The sequence below is a fragment of the Phoenix dactylifera genome, chromosome 6 (assembly GCF_009389715.1).
Source record: "Phoenix dactylifera cultivar Barhee BC4 chromosome 6, palm_55x_up_171113_PBpolish2nd_filt_p, whole genome shotgun sequence".
Taxonomy (NCBI): Eukaryota; Viridiplantae; Streptophyta; class Magnoliopsida; order Arecales; family Arecaceae; genus Phoenix; species Phoenix dactylifera.
The window spans coordinates 10,492,255-10,515,938 of NC_052397.1; the positions used below are offsets into that span (position 1 = coordinate 10,492,255).

General features: G+C 36.1%; 2 protein-coding genes across 4 annotated transcripts; one reads left to right on the forward strand and one right to left on the reverse strand.

Annotated features, from left to right (window-relative positions):
* Positions 1-1,150: 1,150 nt before the first annotated feature.
* LOC120111047 (N-acetyltransferase 9-like protein) lies at positions 1,151-15,386 on the reverse strand. 3 transcript variants are annotated; one of them, XM_039127382.1, is made up of 7 exons: positions 15,096-15,386; positions 14,938-15,009; positions 12,149-12,236; positions 2,443-2,575; positions 2,311-2,349; positions 2,010-2,075; positions 1,151-1,788 (listed from the first exon to the last, which is right to left on the reverse strand). In XM_039127382.1, exons 1-6 carry the CDS (start codon positions 15,316-15,318, stop codon positions 2,022-2,024), a joined length of 609 nt encoding a protein of 202 aa, XP_038983310.1. In that variant the 5' UTR covers positions 15,319-15,386; the 3' UTR covers positions 1,151-1,788; positions 2,010-2,021. The 3 variants fall into 3 exon arrangements, with proteins under 3 accessions (XP_038983310.1, XP_038983309.1, XP_038983308.1); XM_039127381.1 differs by having other exon boundaries at positions 1,167-1,925; XM_039127380.1 differs by having other exon boundaries at positions 1,300-2,075.
* Positions 15,387-18,056: 2,670 nt separating this feature from the next.
* LOC120111048 (cytochrome b561 and DOMON domain-containing protein At2g04850-like) lies at positions 18,057-19,574 on the forward strand. Its single transcript, XM_039127383.1, has one exon. It carries the CDS (start codon positions 18,176-18,178, stop codon positions 19,394-19,396), a length of 1,221 nt encoding a protein of 406 aa, XP_038983311.1. The 5' UTR covers positions 18,057-18,175; the 3' UTR covers positions 19,397-19,574.
* Positions 19,575-23,684: the final 4,110 nt, after the last annotated feature.

The following is a 23,684-nucleotide window of genomic DNA, read 5'->3' on the forward strand; positions in this document are numbered from 1 at the left end:
AAGCTTCTATGGAAACTAACCTCCACATTGCTGAACCCCATGGTGCTTAAGGTGGGACACTTCAAGATTAGGGCCATATTTGGATCCTGAATAGCTAACGCGGGAGCGTAGGGAGTATATATGTGCTTTTGACTCTAGGTAATCGCCCTTATTCAATTAGGGTACGAGTTAGATTATTTACATTGTGAAAATCACGTAAGCCATGCTAGTGTGGCACTTTAAGATTAAAATCTTAATAGACTAGATGGAACAAAAAGGTATTTAATCTTATTTCCTACCACAGTGAACTTCTTGAACACTAAGGGAGCCCCCTCAGCAGGATCCTCACCAACTCCAACTTCTCGATTGCCATCTCAAACTTCACCTTCATCACTTTCCTATTCAATCATGTATGTCTTTACCCCCTCCAATAAATATATCTACTTAGGGGTGGTGATTGGGTCGAATCAAGTTGGATTTATAACAAGTTAAATTGGGTTCAGACCGAAAAATACTTCTCAAACCATATCACACCCATTTATAATCGAGTTTAAAAAAGTAAATATATAACCAACATATTTATAATATATGAACTCACAACCACCCACCATCATGGCAAATTGGGTCGCCATTGCTTGACCCCTCATCATGGCAAATTTAACTCCTTTTCTATTACCATCCAAAATCTAGTAAACCTAGTTGTTAGAGGGGGTAAATGTGGGGGCATGGCGAGACAGGATAGTGGAGGTGGGGAAGGCAACGTTTGGGACGTCCATGATGAAGTCATGGTCAGCTAGGATTGCACTAATGTCTGCATGGTGTTTGAGAGGTTTGCTATGGAAGGAAATAGGGTTGAAAACCTTGGTCTGGATAGGGAATGACCTCGATCATGACAAGAATATCTCATGAGACAACTGCAAACAGTCTGCTAATCTCCACCATGCTCAGATGCACTCATTGGATGCCTGTCATTGTTACCTAACCTTATGGATTTAATGTTTGCCTCATGGCCATCCAAGTTGCAACCCTTGTCTTTCCCACCCATCTACCTGAATAGCATTCATACTTAAATTGGATTCCATATACGAATCATAAGACTTAAAAGTGGAATTTGACAAAGCAAGTTCATTAATGTTATCATATGTATGAATCAAAGGAACAAACTCGAGTATGTATGGCAGCACATCATGTATAGTCCTATTAAATGAACTCGAGAGTAATATGGGTCTCCACGAAAATGACTATCATGTCTTTGTATAGTTGAAATGGCAATCTTCTATGCATCTCAACACCTTTGCCTACCCTTTTATCACATAAGTATATGAATTATAAAAATAGAAATGACTCATATATTTATGAATTAACATTACAAGTAAAAGGAGACCAAGAAATTTCATACAATTTCAATACACTGAAACACGAATCATTTTATGTATTGGTAAGTATGGGACTCATGTTGTTCTGCCCATCATTTTCGATAATATGTTTGTCCACGTGGATGAATGCTCTTTAAACGCTATTGCTGCATCCCACTCCGCATGAGATGGTGCGAGTTATGAGCTGCTAGACTATTCGATGCCCATCCATCTCTAGCCACTTGAAAATGACTATGAAGGTACCTTAGGTTGAAATGATATGGAGAGAATAACACCATAAAACATGTATAACAAAATTATCACAATTCACATTCATCACCTGACTTGAGGGGCTTAAAGAATCCTGGCATAATCCTTGTGGTTCGTAACAAACATAGTTCATCACTCAAGTGGCAAAAATCCTGTTAGCATCACTAAAGCCTATCTGGTACAGCTGCATCAAGTTCATATTGGAAGAGTGATACTTTGCGGCAAGATGTCAGTGGCATACACACCATGCGTTAAGGATACATGTTAATATTCATCTACTAACATTTGAATCAAGCTCATGTTCACCATCAAGGTGGATTTCTGAATAAAGCATATATTTTGAATTTTTATTATATGATCAACAGTTAAAATTGGTTAGAGGAAGCAATCGGAGGATCAGTTTACCAGTTTACTTGTTTAAGTTAGAAGGCATTTAAAGAATTGCTCCGTCACAGGCAACTCCAGAGTCACCTGTCAAAAAAAATGAGAAGCAAAAACGAGTACATTATTAACAGGTACAAGGATCAGGAATGCTGCAACTTTCTGAACAGCAGCCAATCCTAGAGATGTCAATACATCCAGCAAGTTCTACTAATGTACTGAAATCAGGAATTCCTTGTGACCCAGGATCTGGGTCTATAATTGTCACCAAAAAGATAGTGATTTTGTTCAATAAGTGGCGTTAAAACATATTCCAGATGCTTACCTCTTTGAAGACTTCACTGTAAGAAGCATCAGCAAAGCCCTGCATTCACCCATGGCCATGAGAAATTTAAAACAATTAACATAAGATGTGATATATATAAATTTGGTTAAAAGGACAGAGTGGAGGGGAAACCAATTTCCGGAAGAGATTAAGTGATGCTGTGTTTGAATCTCCAATTTTTGTGCGGAACTTTTGAATTCCATAATTCTCAACTGCAAATGCCATCATCAACAAGACTGATTCTTCTCCAAGCCCCTTGCCACGGCTAGTAGAGCAAGTGCAAAAGGATAAGAAACCTGACCAAAACTAAGCAAACTAGTAGCCTAAAATCATTGTGGCATATTTGAAGAATACAAAAGGAAAGAGAAAGTAAAAGAAAAATAAATAACTTTCCCAACATATATGCTCACACATACATAAATTATTATTATACTCTTTTGTTTATAATCATGAATTATTTTCATCCATGCTTCATTGTTCCTTATAGAAATGTTAAATAGCATGCCAGAGGTGATTGAAAGAGCACCAAGTATTAACCTGCGATGAGCTAAACCAAATTCAAGTCTGATTTGGGTGATGGATAAAACCAATCATGAGAAAACTATAATTGGTTTCCACTGTACAATTTTATAAAATAGTATGGCAGTTCTGCTTTCTCTGATTGTCAGATCCAACTAATAAATTATATAATATTCAACTGTGTTTTTGAGGTTATCTTGGACAAAGATGCCTCTCGAAATTATCTAGACCTAAAAATATTATAGCAAGGTATATGATCTAAAATGCATAATACAGCAGACTGGGTGAAATGTATTTCTTTCTAAAGGTTAGTTGATCAAAGCACATTAATGAAGATTTAAGAGATCAAAATGTCATACAAAAAGAAAAAGACTAGCTGTTCTATGACTTTAAAATTCTATCAAGGATGGAATTCCAAGCACTTAGATGGTCAAGCTATGGTGAATAAGTAGGAACAAAGGAAAAACAGAAGTGGAAGATATAGGAACTATATGTGCAAAAAAATGTAAGAGGGCATTGCTTACTCTATATTTACGTAAAATGTATTTACAAATATCATTTTCTCCTTACATAGATCTAAGACCATATATGCAGCCAAAAACAAAATCAATTATTAGGAACCGAGCAAATTAAATTTGGACACCAACAATTTATAGTTAATTTTAATTTGGTTATATGGATGTAAAATATATAAGAGAAAAGATAAAATAGTATCTGGTGTGATCCACAAAAAATTAAAGATAAGGTTGGAATGGTTCAGCTTGGGTCTTGGGAGCAGACAAAAAAATTCAGCTTTGCATCTGCATGAGATATTTGGAAGAGACTAAAAATTCAGCATCCAACACAGGATACCAGTAAGAACTGGACATTGCGTAGAATTTAAACCAGATTAGAACCTCAGTGTGTTCTATTTCTAATTATAATAAGAACATTTCTTGGTCATGTATATTTGCTCTATCAATTGTTTATCACTTTTATTAGGGCCTTTTCTAAGCTGAATTCTTGCCACCAGCATTTAAGATGCAGAACAGAAGATTCAGCATCCAAAAGTAGATCAACAATGTTGAATGTGATCATATTTTCCCTACCTCAGCATATATAAACTCATTCACAGCACAAAAACCTGGTAAATCCAGCAACCTGAGTGCAAACTGCTTCCAGCAAACTTGGATCCCAAATATAATGGGTGCCTGATTTTGGTTTCAGGGAGAAGATTTTAAATTTGCAGTCAAATCTTCAAATCATTGATGAAATCTACATTATAGGTTCTATCCTTCATCATCAGGTAAAAAATGGCCACTTCTAGCGCTATTCACCACATCGTTTATAGCATTGTCTTATCTATCTCAGTTCACATAAGTACATTGAGGTTCATTTGAGTTTACAGAATTTTGAGTAACCTCTTAGCCTGTCACAGTATTCAAATTTAACTTTTAGACAGTGCACTTTCCAATGTCCTGTTTCTTATTCTAAATATTTCGTGTGATCGAACTCTTTTTGACTTAGTGGAGCTTCGTTTATGGTTTTGTAGCAATTGTCTTCACTATTTTATTAGCCTACACCCCTTTGAATCATAATAGGCTCTATTCTGGCTCTCTCTCTCCATGTCTCTAACTCAGCTTCTAAAAGAACTCCATATCTCTTACGTTTCATCAAATTCTATTCATAATTAGTGACCTGCATCTCGTTTTATCTCTTATGGTCCTTGCCTACTTTCCTGCCTTCAAGCTTGGTATTCATTTACTACTTCAAGCATCTACACCCCTTTTCCCCTTCCCCACCAATGTAAGTATTGTATTGCTGTTACTTATCCCTTCACGACATCTTTTGTATTCTAGTTATGCCTCCTTAGCTCTAGTGTTTGACTTGGCCTTATGGCCAATGTTAGCATCATGTGGTGTTGTGATGTTTTGATGATAATGCAGCTTCTTGATTCATGCTACTAGGATTGGCCATCTATCTCTAATATGGGTGGCAATGGATCAAGATGGGACCCCTATGGAGTTAAATTAGGGTTGGGCCAAAAAATCCTCGCCATATACATGACCCATTTATAATTAGGTTGAAAAATATAAACCCATAGCCAACACATTTGATTTTATATTAACCTATACCCAAACCACCAATCCAATTAGTGCTTTTGCTTGTCAATTATATACCTTAGTAATTGACAACAAAAAACAGCCGAAAAGGGATCTAGGGTGGGCATCCAAACAAAGTGAGAAAACATTGTGAAGGAATTAAAGTGGAGAAGAAAACATTACAGTACCTAAACACTCCATTCCCTCCACTTCTCTTTTCGATATATTTTTTTATTCTCTTAACCATTATTTATGCAGCCTTCCTAATCATTCAAACCAATCCTTGATTGTGACAGTATATTACATAATTACTACCATTCTACAAGTTTGGGGATGGATTTTAAGGATCTTTTGAACCCATGGTGACCCATCAGTTCGAAGGACCAAACCCATACCTGACCCATTTATAATTGGGATGGTCTTGACTAGCTCATACCAACTCAAATTGTAAAATGCCCTCAACCAGAACCATTATTTTGGATTGGTTCAGTCCATTGGTGGGTCTGGGTAGAAAAAGTGCCACCACACTATTTCTTCATGCACATTTTTAGTATTTGTGTGTCAATATTGATAGCTCAAAATCAAATCCCTAACTGCTGTTAAGCATAACATTTGAGATATATGACTCTTTTGCTTACTTATTAGTCATCAAATAACAAAGTGTAGTGGACTACTTTGACGATTTGGCCTAACTTGATTATCTTAAGGGCCTATTTGGATATTAAGTTACAGACTAAATTTGTTTATTTTGAACAGATTACAGAATACATAGTTGCTATCCATAGTTCGAAAGTGGAATGCATTCAACATAACTACTCAACAGGATAAGAGGTCCACAAAAGTCTCTCTATTCACAACTAATGTATTTCACCTCAGAGGTGGTTTATGTTACGATCGCAACTTATCACACAAGACCTCCCATTGGGCCCAAAGAGTAATGAGTTTCTTCCCTTTCTCTGCTCTTTTTCTCCATTCTCCTCCCATTTCTTCCCTCCGCCTTCAACAATGCCATTGCTGGCTCGAAATTTTATCTCAGCCTCTCCACCTCAACTCGGCTCCCCTCTCCACCCCCTTCCCTTCTTTTTTCTCTTGGAGACACCATACATAATCCTACCCTTGCCTCCATCATCCAATTCCTCAATACAAATCCTCCTTTCACCTCCAAATGATCTCCTCCAATCCCTAGATTTGAACCCCATCATCCAAAACCTAGCTCCTCCATTCTTCCTTCCACTGCCACCACGTGGTGGAGTTTCCCACACTCCAAGATTTCATTTGTTCAATGGATGTCAATACCAGCAAATGGCCTTTCTTCAAGACAAAATGGATATGTAGATAATCCCTAGGGTATATGGTCAAAAAGGCAAAGCTAAGGAAAGTTGTTGACGATAAGAAGGTAAGGTACTCCATTCTCTTGGAATGTTAGTATGATGGGGAGACGAACATCATCATCACCATCTTCAAGATTTTCAACGACACCTCTACTTATGCTTACAGTAGGCTCCTACAGTTATCTCTCTCTTATCTCATCTTTCTCTTCAAAAAAATTGATTTTTTTCGGGCAGGTTTGATTTGTTTTCCTCTACGACACGAGTCTGAAAAACAAACCTAGTTACTGGTTCAACATGTGAAAGCAAGGGTCGACATCTGATTCCAGCACCCAATATCACCTGATGCACACCCTACTACAATAAGATACTAGAATAAGGGCTAGAACATACCAGTAATGGGTGAACCAAGGCCATATTGCACATGTTACATTGCACATCAAGGCATATCAACCTTGTACTCCTTGTATGCTTCTTCTATTTGTTTTGCTTATTTATACAAGGTGTCTTGAGGCATCTTGCTCCCATATTGAGAATCATTCGTTACTGACTGGCCATTAGTATGGTAGCAATCCTCAAGATTTGAGTCCTTATGTGTAAGCACTTTGATCAACATAGATATCGAAAACACAAATGGAAGTTTAAGGCAAATTATTATACCTACATTGTTAACAATGACATCAAGTATTTCATTTTCTTATAGTTTGTATGCTCTAAATTAGAACCAATTACATGATTCTACTGTTAAGCCTGGCATACCTTATTGCCTCTTTCCCTATTATCTTAAGCTTTTGGGGTAATTTGATGACTCAGCATGGTATTAGAGCCAGGTTTGATCAGATTGATCAGATTGATCGTTCACACCCTAATCCTTTGATTCCCAAATTATCTCGGTGATCTGTATGAAGTAGAAATGCTGTTGTGCTGAAAGGAAGACATATTAAATCATATGTGGGATTCAATTGTTCCATTGAAGTTTCTATGAGTTTTTTCTAACATTCTTTCTCAATTGAAGCAAGTGATGCCATTGAAAAAGGGTTGTATAGATGACGGATGTTGACAGCAATGAGCTGGTTTGTTCTTGAGAACAAAAACACATATGTGGATGTCTGTTTGGACGGTAGCATGATTGGAAAAACCTTTCTTTCAGTTCAGATAAGCAGAACAGTGGTTTGCTGCATTTGAAGTGCAGAATTCTGTAGATGAATTGCTGGTTTTGTCTCATAAATCTTGCTTTGTTTATGACCTGTTCTGAAATAGTTTCTTTATTATTCACATACTCCTTCGGGGCCATCTATTATTTCTGGTTGAAATACTGTACTTGGGAGATGGAAATGATAGAAAATTGGAATCTCCGTGGAAGATATTCTTGGATAGCAGATGACACTTGGAAGTTATGAAGAACAAAAACTTTCTTCAATAGGCGAAAGAAATTGAATTATTTTTGAAAGCAAACAAGATGCATCAGTGTCTTACCAAAAATCCTTCCAATAATGAAAAAAGTGGAGTGGAAAAAAGAAAATAGTCAAGTTATGACATTGTTATGAAATAGCATGGAGCCACATATAATTAGCAATCTCATGTTTTATATACAGCTAAGGAGATTTGGAAGACTGCAAGGGAGATGTATTCATTCAGAAAAGAATATCTCACGTATATGAGATTTATGAGCAGATTTTCAAGATGCAACAAGGAAAACAAGTCATTAAGTGAGTATTGTTGTCAACTGAGAGAATTTTGGGATGAACTGAACATTTATCAGCCCATTGGAACCTTCAATGCAAATTGCTACATTTGAGGTCACTGCTGCTAGGCATCTAGTCTTATAGAAGAGACATTTGATTGAAGGAATGCTATTGATAAGCAGGACACTTGCAACAATTGTCCAATTTCACACAAATGATCATATAAATAGAAATAACTTACCATCTCATTTTTTACCATTTTTATGCATTTTAAGCAAAAGAGTAATATGTATGTAATTTGTAATTTTTAGGGGAGACTTGATCTAAGTTCTGGTTATCACATTGTCTGAATATATTCCCTATGCATGAAGGCATCAACTATCCAATCAAAATTGTGAAAAAATGTGTAGTTCAGTTACCTGGGGCATATGCTAATCGCAAAACATGTGAAAATAACTTATTTATTGAAACTTAATTCTGTTATCTTTACATGAGACATAAATCAGATGGTTAACTGAACTATGCTATTCATTATGGAATTATCAGGCTTTATATGCCTTGTTTTCTGAGAAAAATATAGAAAGTGCAGCCCTTTTTTTGGTTCATGATGGGCATTCTAATTCACTTAGGATTCTGAGTTTTTGTTTTTATGTATCTATTTATGTCTATCTGTTTATTTATATCTTTGCTTACCAGTAGGACTGGTTCCATGAGCGCATAGAAACAGCTGAAGCAGATTTCGTTTGTTGTTATGAATGGAAATCAGGATTGACTTCCCCAATCCTGGGAAATATATTCCATGGAATCATCAAGAATGATTGATTTCAGTTCTTGTGCAAGATCAGTCCAGGTAATCTCTAGGAATGAAGAAAGCCCGGCAGCAAATAATTTAATATATCATTATAACTAACAATATTACTATTATTAATATTATTTTTTAAAGTTGTATTATCAATAGTATGTTACTAATACCCATAATGTTATTATTCACAATATAAATATTACTAATAGGAATATAGAAATTTTAATCTTATTTTAAAATATTAATGTTTTATTATACAACATTATATATCTAAACTACTAATATTAATATAATATTATATTATAATAATATTCAAACTAATATTAAATTTGCTATAATGATAATAAAATAATGAAATTAACCTATGCCATGCATTATGATATTATAACAATATTCTTGACAATATAATGCAAAATATAATATGTTATTAATATGATATATAGTATAAAATATATATTTATATTGTTATTAATCTAATAAGAGTTGCTGGTCTTCCATGATAATATTATATAATTAGTATTATCCATATCAATATAATATTTGTACATAATTAATATTAATACCAATATTGATAGTATAAAAATAATTACAAAAATAATGCAAATATAAACAGTCTCATATATAACAAAATCATAAATACAAAATTATAAAAATTATAACCCTATATTATAATAAAATAATTATTATAATATATTATTCCTGTAGCAATATAATTGAATACAATAATATTATTACTAATAATAAGTCATAAAATGTAATATTTTATTAAATATAATATACAATATAAAATATTTATATTGATAACATAAAAATAACATAATATCAATAATAAATAAGATGAATATAATATATATAATATTACATATCTTAACATATAATTAAAAATAGTATATAAGAAACAATATTAATATGATATAATATATAATATAATAATATCTAATATATAATAAATTGCTGCAATATATTTTCAATAAACAAAATAAACAATTCATAATAATAATATAATACATAAAAGCAAGGTTCGTCGTCTCGGTACCGAACCCCATACTAGTGCCACACTAGCATAGTATCGGTATGGTACGGTACAATACAAAGTTTTTTTGGTATACCGACACTCGATATGGCACCCGTTCTAGATATTGGTACCAAACCAGTATAGTATGGTATGCCCCGTATTGTCCGATTCAGGCCGGTACGGCATACCATGTATAAAAGTCTCCTTTTATTGTAACTAAGACACATATCCAAGTTTAGAAAAACCAATATCTAAGCCCCCCAAGGTATCATTTTACTCTTTTAAAGGAATCCAATATCCTTTAGACTTAGCATTCCCATGACCAAAATGAGCTGCCAAACATGGGAGTGGACTATATGGGAAATCGATACCTATTGCCACCCCCCAATTCTTGCAAACCAAACATGGCCCTAGAGTGTGTGAGGAATCATTAAAGCTTGTGCTCTATGCACTAGTAAAGATGCATCCAATGTTGCTTGGTTCTATCAAGGATATCTATACATTAGTTTGTTCTCCTTCCGAAATGGACAAGATGAAGACAATTCAAAGCAAGGTTTTGTGAGGTAGATAGAAATGCTTCAAATGATACCATATCCTGATTATCACATGTTGCTTAGTTTGTTGATTGTTGGATGAGATTGTATTTTATCGTTTTGCAAGCAACAAGTGGACCATCTTACATTATTTGTTCTATTTTTAGTAAACTAGTAAATGTGTTCTATTGTATTTTGTAAACCTTTTCACATAGCTTGAGTACACAAAGTTATATTTATTAGTATTATATATTTTTTTAATTTTTGTGTCATAGCAGCATATTGTACATGTACGCTTTATATGTTTTTTATTGAAAGGCATGCAAGAATGTGTATCATAGCTCGTGTTATTTCATTTTATCGAAATATTTTTCCAATGGCTTCAAGAGGTATCGCCAATGCGATATAGCAAGTGGGCTGACTAGATCTTAAGCTTAGTTTGTAGCTTATAAATGTAGTCTTGGATATCCCCCCTCCCCCACAACCAAAGGGCAAAAAAAAATTGAGAGAAGAAGATGATATCCTATTGAGCATATGGAAAAAGATCTAAACATTGTTTAAGTTATTCTCTTAAATAATGCTATCCTTTGCTCTAACTGACCAACCAATAGATAATGTTTTCAGAGGACATGGTGGAATACTCTATTGATACTATATCTATCCTAAATATCTAATTAAAAATACACTACATTGTATATTTAATCAAAGTATCCAAACAGCTCCAGTTATGCATTCTTAGGTAGTCAGTAATCACATGACTGAGTTTTCGACCAATCTCTCTATCTATTTGGTTTATTTCATTTTAAAGAAATATTGTAATATAGGATTTAGAAGAAGAACAAACAAACAAACAAACATGTATCATTTGAAATGAGATTGTATTCAACTTTTAATAGCAATAAAAGATGTCTTTCAAGGAAGAGTTTTAAGTATTAAGAAGCGTGTGCCCAACTAAGATCACAATTCTAAAGCAAGCATGGCACCCTAGGAAAAATATTGATCACTACATATCAGAATAATGTTAGGGGTCTGGTTGTACTGATTCTTATGGAGTCCACACCCTCCTTTTAAGCTCTATTACATCATCTTTCAGACAAAAGGATCAATACTCACAAATAATTTCAAAGAACCACACAACATGGATGTTGCTAATGTGTATGACTTTAGCAATCATAGTGATGAATCAGGGACTAACTTTGAATATTATAGCTCTGAATACAGAGCCTTTTATGTCTCTAGAAAGTTGGGGAACCTATTAACCTTTCACATGCTTTCACAGGAAAACAACTACCCGACAGTAACTTTGTCAAAGATTTTGAAGTAGCTTAATGGCCACAACAAGAGAGATATTACCCCTCAAGGTGCACTAGTTGGATATTTCTGAATCTCATTCTCTGAATTTTGTGGAAAGAGTGGAAAGGAAAAAAAGCTGTCCAAGTGGCACAAAAATCTGGATCTACGCAGATTCATCTATGCATGTCTTGAGTGCATCTCATCTACATAATCCAGTCTCCACAAATTCTAATAAGAACCAGATTTTTTATGTGCTAGAAATTAAAAGTTAATCCATATTTATCATAATATCCAAGATCTGGTACACCATTACACTTATTTTCTCTTAGGCTTAATATACCATTCAATATTTAAACTGGCGCATTTCCACTGGATCTACTGAATCAGTCAAATTGAAAATATCCAATGTTTCTGAAATTGATGGACCAACTAATTACACATCATGCGGGACAAGTTAAGACAGCAGATGCTACAGATAAGGCCATGCCAGCAATGCTTAAATAGAAAATGTCGGATAAATTAACAGTATGTGTTAGTTTGTTAGTGAAATTGGACAAAAGATTATGTTTAGGGCATCATTACCTTTTTGTTTCAGCTATCATGATCTCAATTTCTGCTGTTTGTAGGTCATCTGGATCATTCATGTATATATTCACATCACCAACCATGGCTGTAGAAATGAATTTTTGATCAGCGAAAAATAGATAAAACAAAAATCTGAACTAGCAACAAGAAGTTTGTACCTTAAGTTTTAAACAAGACTAATTTGTATAAGACATTAAAAACTAATCATGTCATTCTTGTACTGAAATTTTAAATTGCCCTCTTTCGAGTAGCACATGGGTTTTGGGTTCACAAAGATCACCAACCAAATAGTCAGTAAAAATATGCCTGATCCCATCTACATGAGATCTGTTTAGTGCATCTTGCTTATGTAAATGTGAGCTTCTCCTATTATCCTGTAGCAAAAATATCTTTAAATTCTATTTCGCTAATCTATTAGTCTTCTTAGGCCTATCATCCATTTTTGACACTTGAAGGAAACTCCATGATACAAGATCATCAACCACGGATCATTTTTCTCAGCGGAATTATCTCAAGCACTTCTCCCTCACACTATCCTCCATCAGTGTGTCTTTGAGTTCCCATGGGGTGATTTATTTATATCCATCTTAATTGTTACTTTTCTTATAGATTGGCTTCTAGACCTTCAAAGCTACCATTCACATCTTATGCTCATAAACCCTCTTCCAAATATTCTGATCCATATACAAAATTTGATTCATACATAATACTTATATCACCTAGCAACCAGACATAAAAACATGCCAAGTCCCATCTTCATGAGGTTCATGCAATGAATCATCCTTATTTATCCGCAGACATCCAAGGTCAGTTTCCCTGATATAATAACGATATTATAATATCCTCAAATTGTTTCTCACAAGTTCTACCAAAGTCTTCTTAGGTCAGTCATCCATTTCTGACACTTAAACTAGCTTTTGCAATCCCTCACCCACCCCCATCCAAAAAGAAGGGGCAAACGTTGCAGAGGTGGGAGGTGTCATCGTCTTTGGTCTATCTCTCTTCATTTCAGCATAACACAAAGCATACCATATTCTACCTCTTGGGACCTCGGAGATTAAAGAGTTACATCATCTCAACCAACAGATCTCCTATCACCGCTTTAGGAACCATATTTGTTGATTAATTTACAGACTCAGAGGATGTGTAAAAGAGAACATGTCTTCTTGTCAAAAGTTTGCCTTGACCTTTCCAAGAAACCAAGCCATGAACTGAGATTACAATAAAGAACCAAGCAGAATCAATTAAATTCTTTCCACCACTTTAGAAACAACTGACCCAACTCATGACAAGATCAAGAAAATGGCAGGCAAATTCATGGGACTTTATCTAGGTAATTTGATTAGGATCCCTCATGCTTTCTCTTTTAAGCCTAGCCTTCACTTTCAAGTCATGTCACTTAGTGGCAATAAAAGTATCAGGCCTCACCAATTCAACCTGATAGAGGACATCTATTTAAACAATTCATCAAAATGATAGTCTAAAACCTATGAAATTGTCTAGTAAAATAGTAAAGTGATGGGATAAAAAGTCTAGATCCTCTTTGACATCAATTTATTAGAAACAAGAAAAATAAAAAGGGTAAGTGTTGCGCTATGGATACATGGTCAATGATGTGTATAGGAAGACACCTTACACTAGCAAAACAACCTAATAAACAACTATTCTTGAAATAATAAGCCAATAACAAAGCCAATTCCTATATGTTCTAGTTACAAATTAACTGATTAAATCTCATCTTGCTTGAATCGATCAAAGTGGGGAAATAGAAAGAAGTTATAGGCTTTCTATCCACCTGCCACACAGCTTGTAAAAAAAAGATGGAGAAATTAATTTTGAGATAAAATTTTACCAACCCTTAGCTGAAAATTAACCTTCAAAATGGATCATCCCTCATCATTTACCACCTCAAGCTTATCCGGATCAATCTAATGAAAAACATAGCATTTTATATCCTGCTCAACACAAAATTTTATAGAATTCAAGCATGTCACCCCCATTAGCCAGATATTCTATCCAAATTGACATGAGCTGAACTCACAACTTAATGAGAATATTTTGCAATGCTGTCACCTATGTTATGGTGCCTAAAATTTGATTTTTTGCTTCTTGTTAAAGCAGCTCTTAACTTAAAATTCTATGGTTGTGTCACACAGTCTGTCATCCGACCTTATCATCTCCAGTAATACTGACCATTCATTTTTAGGTGGAAAGTTGTGTTTAAAGCAACCATTAATGGTTTGCTATCATCAAAGTTCTAAAGATGATAACTTTTCAAATATTTGACATAACCAACAAAAGATTTCATCATGTATACAAAAAAATCCCATTCCCTAGCTCCATACTCCAGACTAAATCAACAAAATAAACAAACAAAAAAGGCATCAGATATTTAGTAATGCATTTCACCAACTATAAAAACAAGGTTTTAAGTATGTCGACAATTGATTTCAACATGGATAAAAGCAAATCAAATATTTCAAATCCAACCATCCCAAGCAATTTCTCTATTTCACCAAGTGCAACACCAAAAAGACCACTCAAACAGAAAGACCAAAAAATGTATTTACCATAAAAATAAACCCAAATAACAACACAAACTTCAATCTAACTGTTCGAAGAAAGTTCCCAAGTCATTAGAGGTCAACTCCTTCAACAAATAACATAAATTTCTCCAAAATTAACTCCACAAAACCAACAATAACAAACACAAAATCAAAGCAAACAAAATCAACGACATAAAATCCACCAACCAAAAAAAGAAAAAGTGAATTAAAAGTTCCAACCTTCAACGTGGGGATCTCCATGGACGAAGCTACCCTCGATCAACTCCTTGTCCAGCACTATAAATGTATGCTCTGCAGCACACCCAGCCCTCAATCTCGTCGCATTCAAAAACTTAGCAACGAAGACAAACCCGAGAGAGAGAGAGAGAGAGGATTACTGTTGGGGTCTTGGGTCCAGGAGAGGTGCATCTGGTACTCCTGATCGAGGGTGAGGGGCTCGGAGCCGGTGGCGAGGAGGAGGGACGGGTCCTGCATCCATTCGTGGTATCGAGGCACGTGCTCCTCCATGTATGGCACCAGGACCACCTTCTTGCCCTCCAAGCTCGTCTCTAGGCTTTTTCTTTGCCCTCTCCCCTCCCGAGCCGTCTCCCCGAGCTCCATGGCAATCCGAGCGTTCACCGATGGTGATCGTATCTCGGCAGAGCAAAACGAGTCAACCGATTGCCGATGCTAGGTTTGGGGAAGTTAAAATGAGCCACGTCAGGGCGGAGTGCCGGTCCAGCTTCTTGGTTTGGACTATGGTTTGCGGATCCGACGCTGCCGAAGAATTGCTCTTAGCACAAAACGGCTCGGGTCCGACCGGGACAGGCTTGATTCCCTGTTTGTTTGCAAATGAGAGTTTTTGCACGATTATTCTCAAAATTAATATTTAAATATATATCTTCGTAAAACACTGATTTTACTATTCTATTCTTTTTTTAATCTTTATTTTTGTATATGTACCTATACTATCTAACGTCATTAAAAAATTAATGGTTTTAAATTAAAATGACTAGAACATCTCTAATGGATAGATTTGCAAAACCAAATATTTATAAGACAATCACGGTGGGGGAAAAAAAATAGTTTCAAAACTTTATTTTATTTTGAATTAAAATAAATAAGATTTTTATTAACGGTCTTAGAAAAATCATTATATTAGGGGCATTTGTGCAAAAATAGTGTTTTATAAAGGTACATAAATAAATATAAATTTCAAAAGGATATTCACGCAAATTTGAATTTTTAAAAGAGTATTCGTGCAAGAAAATTCTTTTCAGATTCACATCGTGACTTTGGACTCGAATAAAAGACCATTCATTGATCAGGTTAGGTCAAGCCGGGTTAAGTTCTTGCAAAAAATTTTAGATGTAGCAGGTCGTTCAAATCTGGTTGTGATCTTATGAACGGACCCAACCTGAAATGTTTGAGTTCGGATTGGGAGTAGGACAAGTTGGATTTGCAATTTAAATAAAGAATCCAATTATTTTTTAAATAAAATATAACAATTGATAATTAAATATAAAATTATTTTAAAAATTAAATAAAACTAAAAAGAGATAATTCAACCTACGATAATGAGATATATACTGGTATACTTCAAAGTGTTGTGAATAACAATTTGCCAAAACAAACAATAAAATATGGACATTCAAATAAAATTAGATGAAAATAGATGTGAAATATGGTTGTTATATAGGTAAAATGAAGAAATTAGTTTAAATAAAAATTTATTCAATGAATCAGGAAAGATTTTTAGAGTGAAATATAAATAAATTTATATAATTCGGGTTTCTAAATCGAGCCAGTTTGGGTTGAGTTTGGCTCATTTTTTTGTTGACCCAAATAAGTCCCGATGATATGCAGGCTGGGCTCAATCAAGTCAAGTTGAGAAATACATGAACCCCGGGATGCAAATTTTTCCTTTCTTCTAAAGTTATAGCAGGAGGAAACAAGATAGAAATGGAGGGTTAGGACGGTGCAAATTCAAATTAGTGGTACTCCAAGACCAAGCTACCAAGAGTCTGAATGGTCATCCATATATCGCAGGATGTTCCCATGTATTACAGAAGCATTATATAATATATAGCGTGGGCCCAAATGCATCAAGAACTATCCTGCGAGGCAAGGACAACCATGATCATGAGCCAAACTATCAAGTTCAGCCACCAAACTTGAAAGAATCTGAACTCTGCTGCCAACCATATATACTAGTTGACAACCTTTAAATAAGATAGAATCTTAGTTGGGGCTAATTGTTTGAATGCTGGACCAAATTGGGGTGTGATTTACCTAGGGTTGTAATTTTTGCGTCTTTGCTTTGTTGCTTTTTTAGCTGAGAAATGCACTTGGTTTATGTTAAAGATAGCAGCCAAGTGTGAGATACACTGGACCATCATTGACATATAATTGACTAATGTTGCTTTTTGAGCTGGTGAGCGCTCTGCGTGCCAAAGCTTGGAGAGAACTAGAGGTCATGGGATGTTGTCAAAATGAAAAAGGTTAGGAGGTTTCTTGCTTTAAGTGTTTGCCTAGTGAGTATCATGAATCGATTTGATGTACTCTCACAACAAGCTAGTAATTTGCTAGAGCATAGGCACAACATAGTGCATACTAATTATCATATCATTAGGCAAATTCAAGTTTCAAGTCCAAATAATATTCTAGATGCTTATGGACTGATGTTGCACAATTTAAGTTTGATGTTGCACAATTTAAGTTGGATGTTGAAGTTGTTTCGACAAATTCTTTTCTTGCATATATTTCCATAATCCGATACATATTGGCCTGTAAATCATTGGCAAACTAGTCTAAAATTAACCAAACAGCTAAATTTTAGATTCAAATACCCAAAGATTATTGGCATCAAACTGCAACAAGCTTCATAGGCTAGATCTTTCTTTGGCCCATCTCAACTTGATTTTTTTTTTTCTGAGAACACTATATATGAAGATTATCAATATAATATTCAGTCATAATCTTCTATTAAATTCATATGTTTAACATTAAGCTAAAGTTTTTATTAAACTACTCGAAAAACTATTCCTATTTATTTTTATTAAATGATGCTTCTTGTTGCTATCATGCTTATTGCTCTGTGCATGGCCTTTCGTGGGCCCCCCCATCACAATCCCCACAAATCCATGGCTGAGGTCCCGCACCCAACCTTGCCTTCAAAGCCAAGCACAAAAAGCAACAACAATCATTCCCCCACCCCCATCATCCCCTGCATTAACACTCTTTTGATAACAATCCGAAAATTCCAAACATTCAATTGCACCCACCAAACCAAACCCCACTATGCGCACTCTCCCTTCGCTTAGCCTCAAAGCTAATTCCCCTACAAGACATGCTTCATTCCACACTCCCTTTCTCACCCTACTCCACCAACGCAAGAACATTGCACAAATCTATTCCACAGTAAACATTCTCCCTCCCTCCCCCCCTTTCAAGAACAGCAGCAACAACCACTACCACCATGCTCCCTTCTCTACTCCTCCCAGTACTCCTCCTCTTCCTCTCCGTTTCACTAACCGCCGCCGCCGCCGCCGCCGCCGCCGCCCGGTGCACCACCTCCACCCCGATCAAGACCTATCAAAAATGCATGAACCTCCCCACGCAAGGCGCCTCCCTTGCATGGACTTACCACCCCCACAACGCCACCCTCGACCTCGCCTTCTCCGGCACCTTCATCTCCCCCTCCGGCTGGGTCGCGTGGGGCCTCAACCCCGACTCCCCCGCCATGACCGGCACCCGCGCCCTCGTTGCCTTCTCCGACCCCACCTCCGGCGGCCTCCTCCTTCTCCCCTTCATCCTCGACCCCGGCGTCAAGCTCCAGCGCTCCCCCCTCGTCTCCCGCCCCCTCGACGTCCCCCTCCTCTCCTCCTCCGCCATGCTCCGCAGCGACAGCTCCGTCCGAGACGGCGCCGGCCTCCACATCTTCGCCACCCTCCGGCTCTCCCCCAACCGCACCCGCATCAACCACGTGTGGAACCACGGCCTCTACGTGCAGGGTTACTCCCCGACCATCCACCCGACGGCGCCGTCCGACCTCGCGTCGCGAGCCACCATCGACGTCGTCTCGACGGCCACGGAAGTGGGCCCGGCGGTGCCGAGCTGGTTCCGGTCAACGCATGCAGTGCTGAATGCGGCGTCATGGGGGTTTCTATTGCCGGTCGGGGTGACGGTGGCGCGGTACCTGAGGCAGTGCACGACGGTGCGGCCCACGTGGTTCTACGGCCATGCGGCGGTGCAGATCGTCGGATTCTTGTTTGGGACCGCTGGGTTCTCGATGGGGATTATAATGGGGAGGGCGTCGCCGGGGGTGACATATACGCTGCACCGCGGGCTCGGGGTGGCGGCGTTTGTCACCGGGGGGCTGCAGGCGGCGGCGCTGCTGTTCCGGCCAAAGACCACGAATAGGTTCAGGAAGTACTGGAAGTCCTACCACCACTTTGTGGGGTATGGATGTGTCGTTTTAGGGGTGGTGAATGTTTTCCAGGGCTTTGAGGTGATGGAGCTCGGCGGGTCGTATTGGAAGCTGGGATACTGCTTGGTTTTGTCGACGCTGGTAGGGGTGTGCGTGGCGTTGGAGGCGAACGCGTGGGTGGTGTTTTGTAGGAGGGCGGAGGAGGAGAAGGTCAGGAGGGAAGGGAGAGTGGAGGGGCATCAGGTGGTGAAGGGGAGTATAAGCATTTAGGTGACAGATTTTGCTGAGAAACGTTGAAGCATTTTTGATCTCCTTTGGGCTTTCTTGTTTGTGTTTTGGATTTGTACTGATATAATTAGTTCTGCTCACAAGTTTGTTTAAGTGAGCTTGACAAACTATTTCATATGCCATAATGAATGCCTTCAGTTTCTTACAAATTTTCAGATAATTTTGGAGGTTTTCCATGAATGAATAAATCTTGAGAAAATCATATTATTTGTATTGTAACATATACTATTTTTCATCTTATATATGAATAACACAATCAATATGCATATTGTTTTGTAAATTTATATTGATGTCATGTTGTATGGCAAAAACATGTGAATATGTATTTATCCATTAATCTTCATAATTTTATCTAGGAGATCCATCTGGGCATTTACAATATATATAGTTAGAATAGATAAGCATGCTCACTTGTCCAACTTTGGCATGTGAGGACAATATCACGAATACCTAAACAAAAAATATCTTCTATTTCTCTTAAGCATGTGCTCTACGTACAATGCATTTAAAAAAATTAATGTGAAGTCTGAAATTGGTATTATGAAAAAATTACTAGTAAAATAGAACTAACATAATCACTATATTGATTATATATGTAAAAATTGGGTTGAACAAGAGAGACATTAATAAGGATAACAATAGCAGAGGGAGAGTATGCTATCTCAAATTTCAGATTAAATATTGAAATCATTTGCTAATTAAGCCACTCAATTATATGAACTTAGAATATAAAAGAGAGATAAATAAGGAAAAAGCTATTTGGAAGTTAAAATTCATCAAAAACTAAAATATTTTGAAATCCAACTATATTAAATATTCCTTATATTTTGAAATCCTGTTTGATAATTCAGATAAGGACATTTAATTATCAAGTCAAGATATTAGAAACATGGAAGAAAAAACTAGATCTTTTGAGGAAATATTGTATTAAAAATAGATTGGGTAGTCCTTCTTACAAGAATTGCTAATAAATACAGATTAAGTTCATTAAACACCTAAGTTAAGTTTTAAAATATGCATAAAAGCATAAAAATATATTTCTACAGCTAGAGAAAAAGGAAATAAGAAGGAAAAATATACTCTGTACCTTAGTATTGAAAAAACCTGAGAACTCGGTCTCAATACAAAGCACTTACAAGAATACTATAAAAAGATATGAAAAGAATTTCAAGTAGTAGATCATCCTTGAATTACAAAAAAAAATATTGAGAATAATTTATAATATTAACCATCTTACTCGGACTAGTCAAAGCCATAAAAAAGATCAATAAGTTTACAATATTTTATTATAAAATGGCCTCTAGAAAAAAAAAGTGATGATAATTTCTTCTCTATTGTTGTCTCGAAAAATCATATGAAGTTCCAGCTAAAGCAAACTACCATCTTAACTATAGAGAAACTGCATTTTTCTCAAAGAAAATATCATCAAGATAAATAAAAAATAAGATATACATTAAACATTGTAATTAAAATAGTATCCCCATAAATCTAAAACTAGCAAAATAAAACCAATCATTTGAGCTAAAAAAGGTCATTGGTTTCAAATTTTCTAGTTTTTTAGTGGTGTTTTACAAAAGTACAAATTAATGATGAATAATAAAAGAACTAAGAAAAAGATATTATAGTCATGAAGAATAATATAAGATCAAACTACATGCACCAAGTGTAAAAAGATTACATGAAAAGATTAAAATTATATGTTAGCAAGATGTTCAGCACTCCAAATTTATTAATTCTATGAATCAATAGATTTCAAGAGCCATAACCTAAAATAAATTCCACCACAACCACATAATAGATATATGAAAATAATTCATAAGTATGGTGTTAAAAGTTAAAGTTGACCCTAGTATTTAATTTTAGAGAATAAAATAAATACTTGTTACTAAGAAGTATAATAATCCCATCGTACTCCATTTAAGCTTAAACTGTTGCAATTCATTAGAGATACTATGGAACATGTAAAGATAAGGCCAATAAATGCAGATTTGATGCCACATTTCAAGGATGATACATATATTGTGCGATAGTTCAATTTTCTTAACTTTAAATTCTATAAACTATAATAGATTTTGAAGTTCTACAAAGAAAAAACTAAATAAGATTATAAACTAGATAGTGTAAATATTTCCTTTTCTTTTCTGACTTTTAATTGATAAGGCAAACATCACTAGTTGTTCTAAGAAGCATTTAGAAAAAAGATAATAAGATCGCTCACTAATTACCAAAAATATGAGTAGTTTTGAAAAAAAGAAAAGAAATGGAGAAAAAGGAGATATTTATTCTTCTATAGAAAAAATAATGAGACATTATTTTTGTACTTTTGATCCTATTTACACTACATCCAAGTGAGGTGTGGGCCAAATAAATGTGGTGTAGATCAAAAGGAGCAAGAGTTATCAGCTTATAACGAAGTTTTAGTATAACGGAGTCCAAGAATGGTAGTTTTATTCTTCTTATCACAATCTAGAATATAGAAGTGAGATAGTTTCACCTATCTTACTATTACATACCGCTACCTATAACATGGGAATAGTAGTACAACTACTCAAAATGTAGTAGTGGAGGGAATATAACTACCATGCATGACATTAGTGATCTACTTAGTGCAAATCGGTAAGAATAAGTATCAATAATTAAATAGTGACACCAACCCGGCATTTAATGGGAGCCACTTATAATATCAAATTAAAATATTGAGCAGGATCCTTTTGCTGATCATGAAATCAGGTTATTTTTAATTTATTCTTGCTTTTATCTTTAAATTTTTTAGTTTTAGTTTCGTAGTAGGACACTAACTAGTAGAAGTAGCAGTAGAGTACTTCGATCGTAACTCCAGCTACACCATATCTTTTTCTCTACTGAATGAGCAGTGTGACAGAAGCGAAAGTCCTTAAAGGTTAAGGTACTAAAATCTAGTAACACATCCACACATTCGTATGTACCATTTTTAAAAGGGCACGTGTGTATCTTTTGATCCTCCCTTGTGGAGAGAAAAGATTGCAAACACTCTCTTTTTTTTACTCCCTATGTGATAGTAGCATAGTGTTGCCCAGATAGACAACCCAAGAAGGGGGGGTGAATTGGGTTTTAAAATAATTTAGATAATTTAAAACGTTATGGATGATTAATTAAAAACTATTGCAAGTTATTTAATTAATTACTATGTGCTGTGAGTAATATGAAATGAGAAGAAGGAGAGACAATCAATCAAAAACACAAGTTTTATAGTAGTTCGGAGCTAACCCTTGCTCCTACGTCCACTCCCCAAGTCTCACTTGGGAATTCACTATAATCTCCTTGGACTACAGCCGGTTGTTTTCCAAGCTCACAACCAAACTTGTTGTTTTACGAGCTCACAACGAACTCGGTCGGTTTTTCCAGGCTCACCGACTAGAACCACCCCCGATTGTTTTCCCGGGATCACAATCGAACCCTTACACATGTTGGTTTTAACTCGGCTCACCAACCAACCTCAATCCCCTTGATTCAATCCCCGATTGAACCAAGTAAATACAAGTTGTAAAAAGAAAACAGAAAATGAGCTTCTCAAAAAGCAGATGGAAACAATATGAACAATAAATGAAGTTAAGAAGCCTCAAACGCTTTTAGATTGGAGATGAGGAATGGCTTCTTAAACTTCTGGTCTCCTCTTGAAAGAGTAGTCGACTTGAATGCAGGAGAAGGAGGCTTTAATTGCTGGGAAGATGTAGTTGGAAGCAGTAAATGCAGATCTTCCTCTTTTTCGTTGAAGAGCACGTTGCGGAGCTTGAATGCTTGATTAGTTGGAGTGAAAAATAGTTGTTCTATTTTTTTTTTGCTACAGTCCTCTGTGGCTATTTAAGCCAACCCCCACGGAAACTAGCCGTTAGAGTACTTTTTCTGTCCGTTCTGAACACTCTGCGCAGCCTGACAATATGACCGTTGGTGGGTTGGAGTCGACTCGCGCGATCAGGAGTCGACTCGGCTGTAGCGGGAGTCGACTCAAGCTTTTCCGGAGTCGACTCGGCAACTGTTCCAAATTTGAATTAAAGTTGCCTTCACGACTGGGAGTCGACTCGTCTTGACCTGGAGTCGACTCGTCAACTTCTGGAGCTGACTTGGCAATTTTGGAGTCGGCTCATCCACTGAAGTCCGTGGATCCAATTTTGAATTTTGTCCACTCGAGTCGACTCGACTGTCCTGGGAGTCGACTCGAATCTCAGAGCCCGAACTCCCGATCCTCTGTCTTTTGGCTCGTCCAGTCTTGGAGTCAACTCGAACTTCCTTG